The sequence below is a fragment of the Orycteropus afer genome, unplaced genomic scaffold (genome assembly GCF_000298275.1).
Source record: "Orycteropus afer afer isolate SDZICR_OR568_19922 unplaced genomic scaffold, OryAfe1.0 scaffold00013, whole genome shotgun sequence".
NCBI lineage: Eukaryota > Metazoa > Chordata > Mammalia > Tubulidentata > Orycteropodidae > Orycteropus > Orycteropus afer.
Window position 1 is genome coordinate 5,529,945 of NW_006921600.1, and position 13,755 is coordinate 5,543,699.

Sequence of the window (13,755 nt, forward strand, 5' to 3'; positions counted from 1 at the left end):
AGGCCTTCAACGAGATGGACTGACACGGTGGCTGCAATGATGGGCTCAAGTATAGCAGGGATTGTGGGGCTGGCGTGGGATCGGGCAGTGTTTCGTTCTGCTGTGCATGGGGTCGCTATGAGTCGGAAATGACTCGATGGCACTTAACAACAACAACAGTTCATAAGCAACTTGGGGAAGGAGCAGAGAGGTAGGAGGGTTTCCCAGGTTGTTTTCTATCCCAGAGAATTTGTTACTTTTGTCCAGGTTGATTGACATATCCTGGGTAAGCTGTAAACAACCTGATGGTTTGATACTTTTTGTCTGGACTTGAGCTGCAGTATGCCCTGTGATTTGTCTACTTTACACCCCATGCAGGACTGGTTGATTAATGATGCAAACGGTGGTACGTAAAACTACCCAATAGGTTGAGTGACTTGTCATCCACGAAAGGGATTGGTCAACTGGTGGTTCTGCTCAAAAGGCGATGCCTTAAAACTGTCATGGAGTTTGCTTATATACACAGCCAATCCCACAGATTTTTTTAGAGGCCAGGAGAAAGGCCAGAAGAGAGAAGCAGAGAAAGAGGTGACAAGGAACCTCCTAAAAGAGCTATAATAGGGGTCAAGGGCTGTACACTGAATATTGCCAGAGGCCTAAAATGGGTACAGTGGCAGTGTCAGTGGAGATGGCAGAAAGCTGCTGCTACATTGGCTTATGATTTGGGTCAGTTAGCAGTAAGGACGCTAAAGAAGAGCTGGTCTACACAGTCAAGAGGCAGCAGACAAGGCCAAGAGAAGGGCTTGCCTGCTTGCTGGCTAACAGGAGTGAGAGAGCTGTCCTGCACTGAAGAAAAGAAGGATGTATTCTCTGCCTTGGGGGAGCCTTCCAAGGCCTATGTAAGTGAGTCATGATCCTGAGGTGCTCCTGATACTTCCAAGTTGATCCTAAGTTTGTGCCTATTACTACCCTAATAAATCATACAACTGTTAACTATGGTCTATGAGTTCTGTGTGGCTACTGCAATAAATTATCAAACCAAGAAGAGAAGTAGAGGGTGCTGTAAGAGGACCACTGGTGTCAGAAATGATGAAGAAGTTGGAGAGCAGAAAAATTGTGTCTTATCTCCACCTCACAGGAACTGGCTTTGTGCTGATTCTTCTTCTGAACAGGAATCTAGAAGATTCATTGGACTAGATTCCAAAACTAATAATTAAATCATTCAGTCTGTTAGTCTTTAAAATTATGTAAAAGATACTGTGTGCTATGTACTATGCACTATTTTAAGTGCTTTAGATCTGAATTTTCCTGTATGTTCAAATTTCTTGTATTTGGCAAGGGATGGTTTTGTTTTGTTTTGTTTTTTTAAATAACCATTCTTTATTTTATTAATACAAAATGTATTGCTAGGCAACATTATAAAAATAATTTATTTATTCCATGAGGAAATAACGGTGGAAATCACAGAAAAGAGATGGCAAATCCATTTTCAGAATCAATGAAAACATTTCTGGAAGATAAGACTATGCAGTCCTGATCAATTTCACATAAGCTGTTGAAAACGGTAGATTCTAAAAAATTGCTGCTATATGAGTTGAAAAGTATAATATCATCAACAATTTAACTATGCTGACTATACCTGTCAGGAAATTTGTTATGACCAGCAATGGAGTATATAATGACAAAACGGTTGGATTTTCAAAACATTTCTTTAATGACTATGAAGAATAATTCTTCATGATGCACCTTAACAATATGATCCTTTTTAAGTAGAATATAATTATTTGTAGGCAAAAGCAATCCAGTGCATTCAGTGTCAAAAGTAGTATTTATTATGACAGTTATATAGGAATTATGGTTCTAAGATTAGTTTGAAAGCCATTCAAGTTAGTAAGGTAGTTAGTTGATTAATGGCAGAAAAATTCATAGATGAAGTTTTAGATTCACAAAATAATACATATTTGAAAAATAAGATTTTAATTTTACTAAATTCCAAACATTTCTTATTAATATGAAGGGAGCTAAAAGATATCATGTTCTCTTCAGAAGTTAAGCTTTTATTTTCCTCTCCAACATAGAGTAGAACTATATTATGTTGTTGTTAATGTTAGGTGCCATCAAGTCAGTGTGACCTATGTACAACAGAATGAACACTGCCTGGTCCTGTGCCAGCCTCACAATCTTTGCTTTGCTGGAGCCCATCCTTGCAGCCACTGTGTCAATCCATCTCGTTGAGGGCCTTCCTTTTTCTTGCTAACCCTCTACTTTATCAAAAAGAATGAACTATATTATAGTCTACATCAATTTTTTTTTGCAAGATTATAAATCTCAAGAATCATCCACTCATAAACTGCCACTCAAATTACAATAAAAAGAAGAAAACTTTCACTCAACCTCTTTATGCTTTTCCATATCTTTTATGTTTTCTAAAATGCATAATGTATCAGTTAGGCCTAAGTTTGGTTATAACGGAGTGACTAGAGTTTATTTATCTTCCACACAAAAGGCCAGAGGTAGGCAGTCGCAATGCTCTCTCTGCCTAAACAACACCAGCAGTCACAGGTTTGGGGTGACAGTCGCACTCACAGGAGCAAATAAGCTTTACTGGACCCAATCTAGCACTATGCTCACTTAACTTTGCAGGATATAGAGCAAGAAAAAAAGCCTGGCAAAATGAGACTTGTTTTCAGGGGATGGAGTCTTTATGCTGGCTTCCCAAGAGTCAGTTCCGATCCCATTGTGAATGGTATCACCGGGTCAGGGGCTGACTTGATGGCAGCTAACACAAGTTTATGGTAATATTTGATGCCTGTAATTGAAAACTAATATATTTACCTTAGTAAAACCTCCAAATTTAAAGAACTCATCAGAGGAGAGTCTCTATGATTCATTTAGACCAGTTTTTGGTTTTAAATTCAATTCATATCTGGTCTTGGAATGACTCTGCTATAAAAAGTTAAGCTATAATTGGACATGTGTCTAGCAACAAAAGGAATAAAATAGATGAACAACTCAAAACTACAGCGTCAATTATTTGATACAAAACCTAAAAAGTTCATGATTAGATATTATGTGAAATCTTTCATCTAGAAGTGGCTTCTAAGCCAGCATCTTTAGTTTCCAGAAAAACAAAACCTTCTGTTTCAAAAGAAAGGATCTCAACAAGAGAACCAGAATCCTCTATGTCCAAGAGTAATGGTTCCCCCTGTTCATAACTCAGGTCTGGATTATCTTTCATTTGAATCTCTTGCTCCCTCAACTCCAAAGGTTTATCTGGAGCTGGAGCTACAACTTCTTTATCTTCATTTTCATGTAGAAAGCTACATGTTAGGTCTATTGGAGGAGTCATTATCCTTGATTTGCATCCATTCCATACCACCTATGTTTTCTTCTCCATCCTTCTTTTCCATCAGAAAAGTACTTGTCAGGCTGAGCTTCTTCATTGTGTGGCATTTGTATTTCAGCACTGTTTTATTATTGCCTTCTGCATCTACATGTTCTTTCACATCTTCTTCAAATATAACACAGGTCCCAAGAGTGTTTTTATACTCTCCAGCAAAGACATAGTTGTCCACCTGCATAATAGGCCTCTCAGTGCCAATTTCCAAAATTTTGCATTTGTTTTCACATTTTGAAAGTCTGAATCAATAATTCCTGAAAATTCCACCAGAACCAACTGTTCTTCCTCCTCTTCTCACCTCTCGTGTCTCCATTCCTCAGCCACTGCCATGATCCTACTGCCTCTGTGCCACCCAGTCCCTAGTCATGCCCACCCAATGCCACCATCTTGAGTACGGGCAGCAACTCCCTGAGGTGGTGCTTTTCCTCTTCTCACCCACAAACCTTTCCTGCCAGAACATGAGATGATGACATTCCACGACAGGGTAGTTGGGTACTGAGAGCTGCAACTCAAATTTTTTTCTTTTTTCAATAAAATCTTGTTCAGAAGTACAGTATAACACAGGAAAAGACAGAACTCTTCTAACTCAAGCAGGGGCCAAGATGACATGAGCCTCACCTGGCCTTGTCCTATATCTGACACATCTCTGTAAAACTCCTGGAGCTCTACAAAAGGGAATCTGACAACAACGTTTCACCAAAGGAGTAAACAAGTTATGGGCGATGACCAAATCTAGCCTAAGAGCGGTTTGTGTGGGGGAAAAGAAAAAAGTGTACTGGACACAGCCACAGCCATTCATTTATATAGTGAGTAGACCACACAAAGAATTTGTAGCCCACAAATCTATCTAGTTCTTCACAGAAAAAGTTTGCCAACTAATTCTTTGTTCTAATATATAAAACCCACTGCCACCAAGTCGATTCTGACTCCCGGCGACCCTATAATACGATTTAATTTCTGTTAACATTAAAGTTCCAGTCATTACTATTAGATTTGTAAAAGAGAAACTCAAATACTAAGGAATAGTTTTTTCTACTTATATTTGTATTTTCTTAATGATAAAACTTTTAAAAAGACTAAATAAAACAAAACAGAAATACCTGGTGGAGGTAAGTAACCATGAAACAGGACACTGCCACAAGATGAACGCTCCAATTCTTCACATAGGAGAAGCCTTCTTACTAAAAATATTTCAAAGCAAACTTGTCAAGAGTACATGCAAACAGAAAAACAGTACTCCATTTTTATTTTCTCTAGTTAAAGAGGATAAGGAAAGAAAAGGAAAATACTTAAGTTAACTCAGATTTGACATCTTTTTAATATGAAAATCTACAAAAACTAAGTGCTGAACTATTCCATCAAAAATTAGGAGCTGTTATAAAATACATTTCATTTGGGTGAGTTTTGTTCACAAAAGATCAAATCATAAGCAGAAAATATCAGGAGAACACATACCTAATGGAGTAATTCCATAAAATTCTGCTTCATGCCTGAGAACATTAATACTCACTCCCCTTCAAAGAAACAAACAAATGATTTAAATTCTCCAACACTGGCAACATGGATTATCATCTGAAGCAAAAGGAAAAAGTACTAAGTTCTTAATGTGAACAAAGTCATAAAGCTTCAAAACATTCTTTATTTCATCATATCCTTTATTTCTAATATCCTAATGATTTGGAGAAAGTCTAAATAAAAACTGCACGCAAACAAAAATGTTTTCTAAATTATTTAAAAATCATTAATCTATAGATTAAATGTAAGTAAGAGAATAGAACTTCTATGGGGTCACTGTAAGTAAAATATCAAGAAGTATCTGATAAGGCAAACAAGAGGGTAGAAATTATTTTATGGCATGAATTGCTTTTGAATTTTTACAATTATTTTTGTACTTATTTTAACCTAATCATAATATAAGCTACTTGCAAACATAATCCACCTTTGATTTATTTGTGTATACTTCATACAGTCCCTAGCACAGTGCTAGTAGTTTTATACTAAGTATTTGCTGAATGAATAAATTCAGATAAATGGTTCTCTTCCTATCAGAAACCAAAATAAAACAGAAAACAGGGGGGAAAAATCTTTAGGAAGACTATGTTGTATGTTACCCAGATGAACATTCTACTACACAGCAGTACAGGAATGTAAGGTAAAATAAAAAGAATGAAAGAACAAGAATTTTAAATACCAACGATTCATTTTAGATTTCTTTAAAGATATTCCCTTGGTTTAGTAAACACATGAAATTGCAATAGTAAATTGCTTATATTTGTAGAATTGGTTTTCACTAGTTTAACATGAGACTGGTTAAATTTTTTTTACTCTGTTTCAAAAGCATTATGTCAACAGCACAGCAGTACTGGCTAATTATAAGGTGGATCAGGACACAAATATTCATTCTTGATTAGTTCTAGTCTCCTGGGGAGGACAGACAAACAAATATGATTATTACAATAAACTGTGATATAAGGGCAACATAGGAGTTTAGTGATCAGGATCAGATCAGATTTTTTTTTTTTCTTTTTTTTACACTTTTCCCATATTCTTTAGAGAGGTATCATTCAGAATTTAAATAAATAACATAAGCCCCCCCTCAAGTGAAATAAGACAGCAATTTGTAATAAAAGCAGTCAGTAAACACAGTTATTTAAACTAATCCTGCCTTTCATGGGTCCAGTTGTGGATAAGTCACAAAGACACTGACCTTCAAGAAGTAAATTCAAACTTCTTTAATCAAATGATATGGGTCAAAATTATTTTACCCAAGAAATAAGTAGTTTGTAATATAGTTCCTACCTCCACCTAATATCAGGCCAAAAAACAAACCAAAAACCCCAACAAATTCTTTCATTCATTCAATAATAGGCTCAAAAATGTTGAAAACCTACTACATGCACTCTTTGAGTACTGAGACCATAGCAGGGAACAAAACAGACAAAAAATCTTTGCCCTCAAGAAGCTAGTAAAGGTAAGCCAAAAATTATATAATATTAAAAAACCAGCTCAAATAAACTAGGTTTTTAAAGTTTTATCTAAAAAATAATTAATAGAAAGTACATGAAAGTTCATCAGGAATATATGAAATAAAAGAACAATAAGAAAATTAGTTTGGTAGGAAACAATATTACACTTTCAGATAGTCAATTTAAGAAATAGTTTAAATAATCCAGCAATTATCAAAACAAACGCAAAAGAAACAGTACTGAACCAGTTCTATGCAGCAAGCACAATAACAGGCCATGGGGACATAGAGCAAACAGTACTTGCTCTTTTGGAGTTTAAAATATTGTAAGAAGATTTAAAAAACAAAACAACAACAACAAACCAAACCTGTTGCCCTAAAGTACACTCCGACTCATAGCAACTCTATAGGACAGAGTGGAACTGTATCACAGGGTTTCCAAGGCTGGCAGTGGTTAAACACTTGGCTTAAAGATCTGCAGTTCAAACCCACCAGGCACTCTGCAGAAGAAAGATGAGGGAGGTAGTCTGCTTCTGGAAAGAAGACTGCAGGCCTTAGAAAACCCCATGGGGCATTTCTACCCTCTCCTGTAGGGTCTTTATGAGTATCAACTCAGATTTTTTTGTTGTTCTTATTGTTTTGTTTCAATCTTTACAGATGCAGGTTGCCATTTTTTTTCTCCCTCAGAGCAACTAGTGGGTTCAAACCTCCAATATTTTAGTTAGCAGCTGAGCACTTAACCTATATGCCACTAGGGCTCCATGGTGAGAAGACAGACTACTAAAAAAGTAGTTGTTAGGTGCCAGTGAGTCAATCTTCAACTCATAATGACCTTATGTGACAAAGTATAACTGCCCTATACAGTTTTCTTGACTATAACCTTTATGGAAGCAGATCGACAGGGCTTTCTCCCATGTAATGCTAGGTGGATTCAAACCACCATCCTTTGGGATGGCAGTCAAACGCTACCACTGCACCACCAGGACTTGATATGAGTCAGAAGCAACTTAACATCACCCAAAAATAACAACTGAAAAAGTTAATAATGTAGTGAATGTGGTAATAGTGGCAGTATAGGAAACAATGAATACCTGTATTAGGTGAACATGGGAGAGATCATTGAGGAAGTTAGTTTAAACTGAGACTAAAAGGGCTGAGCATTACATTAAAGTCAGAGAAATTAAGCAGGGGCCAGAATATATAGTCTTAAGAAACAGGATAAAGTCTGAAATTCTTATATCTATGAGTTCAGTAACATAACAGATAAAGTTTTTAAGCAGAGTAGCAACCTGATCAGATTTTATTTTTAGAACACAATTCTGGCTACCATGTGAAGAATGAGCTGAAGGGGTACAGAATGACAGTAGATGAACTTGTTAGGAAGCTGGTGGAACACTCCAAGAGGATAGACTATGGGGGCCTTTATCTATGAAAGTTTTGTTGAGGAAACTTGTAAGTAAAACCGGTGTTGAAAAAACAACTTTTTCTTCATAAAACATACCAAAAACCACATACCTAACAGTAAGAATTTACTTTAAAAGGATGCATTTCTTACCTTAAGTCTAGTTCTTTTGTCCGAAGAAAATTTAAAATGGGTGCAAATGCTGCTGGATCTCTATCAATAAATATCTGTAAATGAAGAACTGTTTTATTTTCATGTCAAAATCAAATTTCTAACTTTGATATCTATAACACTAAATAGAGAACAAGACTAAATTATTTAAATACTATACTTTCTAGATTCCCCTTCTATGATGTTTCTAAAACTGGAATGAAGCTTATAATCATATGCATTTACTGTGATAAAGTCTTAATTACTCTGAAAAACTATTATTAAAAAAATTGATAATAATTTAATTTGTAAGAAAAACAGTATCTAGGAAGTCGGTTATCCCATTTATTGATATTTTCAGTAATCTAAAAATGTCACCTGAGGGAAATGTGTTATTTGAATTATGTCATAGGATCCAATAAATTCTTTAAAAATATTATGTGTAATACTTTGTTACTACTGTTAAATCTTTAATTACTGATGACAGCGATTATGACTTATATAATTTGAGATCTGTATGTAATCATTAAAACAACATACTTAGCACTTGACTGCTAACCAGAAGGCTGGCGGTTCAAACCCACCAGCCACTCCTTGGAAGGAAGATGGGGCAATCGACTTCCGTAGTGATACTGCCTCGGAAACCCAAGGAGGGGGCGCTATGAGTCGGGTCCGACTCGATGGCACATAACAACAACAACAACAACAACACTTATAATATACTCAGGGTAAAAATAAAAAGTAACACTGCACCCTGCTGTCAAAACTGGAAGAGAGTATTATTTTCACAACACAAAAAGGGCAAACTATTTATCATGACCCTAACAGATATTTATATCTACTACTTTAATTTCCCCAAGGGCTTGGGAGGGGTGACAACAAAAACATTTTTAAAAATAACAAATATAACACTACAGAATATATAAGGATAAAATAAAACACTAAAAAAAAAAAAGTTTTGGAATGAAAAGAAGTACTTGCTATTTAAAAGGGAGTCCCAGGGTGGTACAAATGATTAATGTGGTCAGGTGCTAACCAAAGGGTTGGAAGTTCAAGTTTACCAAGAGTCATCACTGAAGAAAGGCTGATAACCTACTTTTGAAAAATCAGTCACTGAAAACCCTACGGAGCCCATTTGTATTCTGAAACACATGGGTTATCAAGAGTCAGAATTAACTCGATGGTAACTTTTTTTTTTTTTAAAGCTATTTTAAAAGTGCTATCTTTAATCTAAGTTGAGAAACTCAAGTCAAGTATTACAAAGTACACTGTAAAGAAACACGTATTCTAATTATCTTTTAATTAAAGGAAATAAAGGTTCACTTTTCCAATAAGCTGAAGAATTCTAATCAGTGACCATATAAGCTTTCCCCACCAATTAAATACATTGATTTTTCTTTCCAATCAAATAATAGTTTATTTGAAAACCAACATATTTTAAACAATCCATGTAACATTCACAAACATAGCTAGACTACTTTTGGCAAAGGCCAATAAAAACTGTCACATATGGTATGTATCTGACTAAAAATAAAATACTAGATGTCAAAATGATATGAATGAAATCTGATTTTCCCATAAAAATGATCCTAGTAGTCTAGGGGAATGAGTAATTTCTAGTGAAAACACATAACTGATAGTTTTTCCAAAACTTCTAGCAACATTATTTTGAATCAATTACAAATAAAATTAAAATAAAAGCTTATATGTTGATTAGACATATGAATGGTAGCAAAAAAACCTGTTTTTTCTATTATTAACTGTGTATATACAATGAATATAGTTCATCTAGTGTCATAAATTCTTGCTTTTGTTTTTAGTAGACCCAATCAGAGTTGAAGAAACACCACAAATTTATCACATCTTATTATTGATGCCTTTTTGACAATCTCATGTAGACATACCTGTTTCTGCTACTTTAGTTCATCTACAAATTTCACCAGAGCAAAAACACCACTGATCACATAGTTGACCTCAAACAGAAAGCCTTACCATTTTTGTGAGCTGCCACTATCACTAGTCATTTACTTTATTTGTTGCCATGCAAGTTTTATTTAAATGCATGAACCAATACTTCTTTTACAGTTAAACTTCACAGTTTTTTAATTCCCATACTCTACCATAGTATCATAAATTTATAAGGTTATTCTCATAACTCAAAAATTGTAAAACTTCATCAGTTTATAACACTTAACCATTCTAACTCATTATTTTAAAAAATTAGCATTTACATCCATCTATTTATTGTTAAGGGAGCTCTGGTAGCATAGTGCCTAAGGCACTTGACTGCTAACAAGAACGCTGGCAGTTCAAACCTACCAGCCACTCCTCGGAAGATGGCGCAATCCACTTCCGTAGTGATACTACCTCGGAAACCCAAGCAGGGGTCACTATGAGTTGGGTCTGACTCGATGGTACATAACAACAACAACATTTATTGTTAAAGGAGCCTTGGTGGTGCGAGGGATAAAAGCTTGGCTGCTAATCAAAACATTGGCAGATAGGATGTTTCCCATCGAGAAAGACCTGTCAATCTGCTCCCCTGAAAGACTGGTGGTGGTGTGTGACATCAAGTCTGTTTTGACTCATAGCAACCCTATGGGACTGAGTAGAACTGCCCCATAGTGTTTCTTAGGCTGTAATCTTTACAGGAGCAGATTGACAGGTCTTTTCCCCTGTGGAGTAGCTGGTGGGTTTGAACCAACTGACCTTTCAGTTAGCTCGACACTTAACCTTTGCACCACCAAGTCTCCTTCCTGTAAAGATTGTGTTGTTGCTGTCATTTGCCCTCGAGTCGGATCCAACTCATAGCGACCCCTCCTTGGCTTTCTGAGGCAGTATCACTACGGAAGTAGATTGCCCAACCTTCCTTCCAAGGAGTGGCTGGTGGGTTTGAACCGCCAGGCTTCTGGTTAACAGTCAAGTGCCTTAGGCACTATGCTACCAGAGCTCCCTCTGTAAAGATTACAACCTAGAAAACCATATGGGGCACTTCTACTCTGTCACACGGAATTGGCATGAGTTGAAAGTGACTTAACAGGACCAAACAAGAACAATATTTATCATTAAAGTTTCCATTATTGGCTTAAAGTACTATTATTTCCTCTATTGTCAATGTACGCTCTGATCCTACAATCTCTCTAATATGAATACTTAAATTGCTGTATGCAGTATACCCTATTTAGGGTTCTGTGCTTTGATTTTCATAGAAACATTCTACATGATAAGAAATTTAAAAAAAAAAACTGTAAGTACATATATGCCACTTTCATTTAATGGTTATTAAAATATCAGCTTTCCCATCTTTTTAAAGTCACAATATAATAAGGATGAAGCATTATAAGCATGTGATCTAAAACAGAAATAAGTAGCAACATTATTCTACTTACAGCACCAGTTTCATCTCGAAGTGTTGAAATTCTTCCACTCAGCAAACTAGAAGCCATTAACAATATTCAAGAGTTAGTTTTCAAAAACTGAGTATGAATAAATTCCCTAAATCTTTATCAAATCTCAAAGACCACAATAAATAAGTCACCTTATATCAAAGTCACTCACTGCCATTGAGTCGGTATGAATGGGAGCCGACTTGACGGCACCTAACAACAACAAAATATCAAAGTAAAAACAAAACAAAAAAAACTACAGGCATGTCTCATTTTATTGCACTTTGCTTGAATGCCACTTGCAGATACTGCATTTTTTACCAATTGATGATCTGTGGCAACCCTGCATTGAGCAAGTCTATCAGTGCCATTTTTCCAACAGCATGTGCCTACTTCATGATTCTCTGTAATATTTTGGTAATTCTCACAATATTTCATAATGCTATTGCACACTTAATAGACTACAGTATAATGTAAACATAACTTTTATATTCACTGTGAAACCAAAAAGTCCATGTGACTCACTTTATTGCAATTATTGGCTTTATTGCAGTGCTCTGGAACCAAACCCACAATATCTACAAGGTATGCCTGTACTTTAAAACAGCTAACATTATTATTTTTATACACATATATATATATAAAGAAGGAGCTCTGGTGGTGTAGTGCCTAGGGCATTTGACTACTAACCAGAAGGCTGGGGGTTCAACCCCACCAGTCACTCCACGAAGGAAGACTGGGTAATCTACTTCCGCAAAGATTTACTGCCTGGGAAACCCAAAGGGGGCTGCTATGAGTCGGAATCGACTTGATGGCAGTGAGTTTGTTTGTTTGTTTGTTTTTGTATATATAAAGAGCTCTGTGGCATAGTGGATAAGACATTTGGCTGCTAACCATAAGGTCAGCAGTTTAAACCCATCAGCTGCTCTGCAGGAGGAAGATAAGGCAATAGACTTCTGTAAAGATTTACAGCCTTGGAAATCCAACAGGGGTCACTGTAAGTTGGAATAGATTTGATGGCAGTGGGTTTGCTTTTTCTGGTTTTATACATTAACTGTCAACAAAATTTTTTACTATTCTTGCATATACTCCAGTATGTATAAAATGATACACTAATAAATTATATGAAATACCTGGAAAAAAAAGAATCTGGAATCCACATAAGAGTTTGTCTTGAGGTACTGAATCTGCAATTAAAATTATTTGGTATTATAATTGAGGACAAGGTTTGAAATTTCAATTTAACTTGCTTTAATATGCTGGCTAATGACTTCAAAGCTGTTACACAGTTATCTCTATACCAGCTACATTTATCAATTATATTTATGACTAATATTTTTAATTTCGTTATTTTCAACTCAGTTAAGATTATTCAAGAAGCTTTCAATAAAATCAAACAAACCACTGCCATATAATGCTTCCTACTTCCTAAAACACTATTTTACCTCATGCCAATCTGCTGAGACTCAACAATTAGTCCATCACACTAATTATCTTCAAGTGACAATTCATCTCTTCAACAAGCACAAGTAGTCCCTGACTTAAAGAGTTCCCTTATGAACACTGTGATAAGTCAGTTCTGCTATAAGGTGAATATTTCTTTTTCATTGTTTTCATTACTGCTGGCTTTTATTATCAATATCTTTATAAATAAGATCTTTATCTATATTTGGGAGGTGGAAATAATTACATATAAATATCTACCAGCAAACATCTCAGAGTGTTAACATCAACCAATTATGTACTACAACACTGCATACAGTACTTAAAGAAAAAAAACAAACAGGTCACAGTGTGCTGTATCTGGAATATGTCATATAATCAAGAACTACCATATCTTTCCCTTGTCTAATAAAACAATACTTCTGCATAAGCCGAAACAATACATGTTCATTACCATTTTGGTAACTTACTTTATCCCAGATGGATCAATCTCCTCATGTCCAGTATCCAATAATCTAAGTCCCAGCCCACCACAGGGACCTAGGTAAGGGTGGTAGAAGAGGTTTCCAACAGGGGAACAAACTTGTCTTTCAGTTTGTCCTACCATGGTGAGGTGTTGATGTGAGTTTTGAGGCTGAGCCACTGGTGTTTCAAACCCAGAGGGATCCACATGGTGCACAGGTATCAGCCCAGTTTACAGATTGAGACAGACTAGGAAGAAGGAAGAGGCCGTCCACTTCTCAAAGAATTGGCCAGGGAAAACCTTATGAACAGCAAAGAAAAACTGTCTGATACATTACCGCGTAACCTTATCAGTAGTCTGGTTAGGTTAGGAGGCTCTCAAAATAGGACTGGGAAAGAGCTGCAACATCTGAGTAAACCCAGCCTTCCTCATATGGATAAGGTAAAGCTTTCGAGACCTCCATTTGCTGATGTGGCACCACTCAAATTATGGAGAAACAGCTGCAGACATCCATTAATCATCAGAACATGGAATGTATGAAGTATGAATCTAGGAAAATTGGAAGCC

The 13,755-nt window shown here is 36.0% G+C and overlaps 1 protein-coding gene and 1 pseudogene across 1 annotated transcript in view; both read right to left on the minus strand.

Annotated features, from left to right (window-relative positions):
* The window catches only part of KCTD3 (potassium channel tetramerization domain containing 3), a 111,914-nt gene that overhangs the window by 74,301 nt on the left and 23,858 nt on the right, over positions 1–13,755 (minus strand). The window contains exons 2-6 of the mRNA XM_007952556.2: positions 12,416–12,469; positions 11,286–11,331; positions 7,900–7,973; positions 4,835–4,893; positions 4,480–4,560 (exon numbers count right to left, since the gene is read on the minus strand). Of these exons, the coding sequence (XP_007950747.1) occupies positions 4,480–4,560; positions 4,835–4,893; positions 7,900–7,973; positions 11,286–11,331; positions 12,416–12,469 (314 nt within the window). The remainder of the gene's footprint in view (positions 1–4,479; positions 4,561–4,834; positions 4,894–7,899; positions 7,974–11,285; positions 11,332–12,415; positions 12,470–13,755) is intronic.
* LOC103207889 lies at positions 3,062–3,709 on the minus strand (annotated as a pseudogene).